At 40.3% G+C, this 1,028-nt stretch overlaps 1 protein-coding gene across 2 annotated transcripts in view; it reads right to left on the bottom strand.

Annotated features, from left to right (window-relative positions):
* The window catches only part of LOC119582179, a 3,030-nt gene extending 2,127 nt beyond the window's left edge, over positions 1-903 (bottom strand). Inside the window, exon 1 of one of the 2 annotated variants that reach the window (XM_037930415.1) lies at positions 842-903. Coding sequence is in view for 1 of the 2 variants with exons in the window: in XM_037930414.1 (XP_037786342.1) it covers positions 716-726 (11 nt within the window). In the remaining variant the exon portion in view is untranslated. Of the gene's footprint in view, positions 1-715; positions 742-841 lie in introns of those variants that run through there. The other variant, XM_037930414.1, reaches the window with a different exon arrangement.
* Positions 904-1,028: the final 125 nt, after the last annotated feature.

The raw sequence follows: 1,028 nt of genomic DNA, 5'->3' as shown, positions 1-1,028 counted from the left end.
ACATGTTTTTCTTCAGAGTGAGACTCCCAAATTGCACCGAATAATCTGGCCCAAATTAAAGCGCCCATTATTTGTGATGTCTATCTTGCTGCTTTTACAGAAACAAGAGCTAACGATTTTACTAGCATTTATTACTTCAGCGGATGATTGGTTAATGAGTTCATTGGTTTCTCGGCATGTCAGCAAGGTTACGGGGTGGGGGGGGGGGGATGGTGATGAACATCGAAAAGTCGGAAGGTCATAGCCAGAGGGCCAGTTGACTAGAATATGGTAATGAGCAAGATCCATACATAGCCATTAGGAAGTATTATAACTACATTGGACGCAGCTTAACATATGCACTATATATGGCAATATTGATTTTAAATTAAATAATATCAGTTACATAATAATAATTATTATGTTTATTATGGTAGTTGGTGGTAATAACGAGAATGATAATGACAGAATTGATAATCATTATGACTCTTATCTTTACAGGTAATTTTATCTACATTTCTAGAATGCACACAGCGCAAGCTGTCAATAATGCCCCGATGTCCATTTTCAAACTGTATATTTACCGTTTTCTGTGATGAATCGCACTAGCAATGAATCCTTTATTGTACTATCGCTCCATTTTTTTACTCTGATAATCTCAAAAATCTAATCAGCTGGGCTTCACATACAATTATGTTAGGAAAATGAGAAACTAAAAACAAACCAATATACCAACATTAAACTCATAAACGGCGTCAAAATACATCACGTGGAAAGCACACTTGCTCTCCCGTGAAAAATACCTCCCCCCCCCCTCCCGCTACCTTCCTCACGAAGCCAGAAGGAAATCAGAGACCCTCACCTTGTGTTGTCAACCGATCGTGTGGCTTTGGGCAGTGGCGACGCCCCCTTATATATCCATCTTGGAAAAACAGGCAAGTCATTACAGGTGGATCTTCAACCAACTCTGCACGCTCGCGCTTCAAAACAGCCTTCAAAGGAAAGGCCTTGAAATGTTTTGCAGGTAAACGCCTGCCCTTGACCGGAAG

This window comes from Penaeus monodon, chromosome 15 (assembly GCF_015228065.2).
Source record: "Penaeus monodon isolate SGIC_2016 chromosome 15, NSTDA_Pmon_1, whole genome shotgun sequence".
NCBI classification, from domain to species: domain Eukaryota; kingdom Metazoa; phylum Arthropoda; class Malacostraca; order Decapoda; family Penaeidae; genus Penaeus; species Penaeus monodon.
Note: the sequence above shows the minus strand (reverse complement) of the source record. Positions and strands in the feature narration are given on the sequence as shown.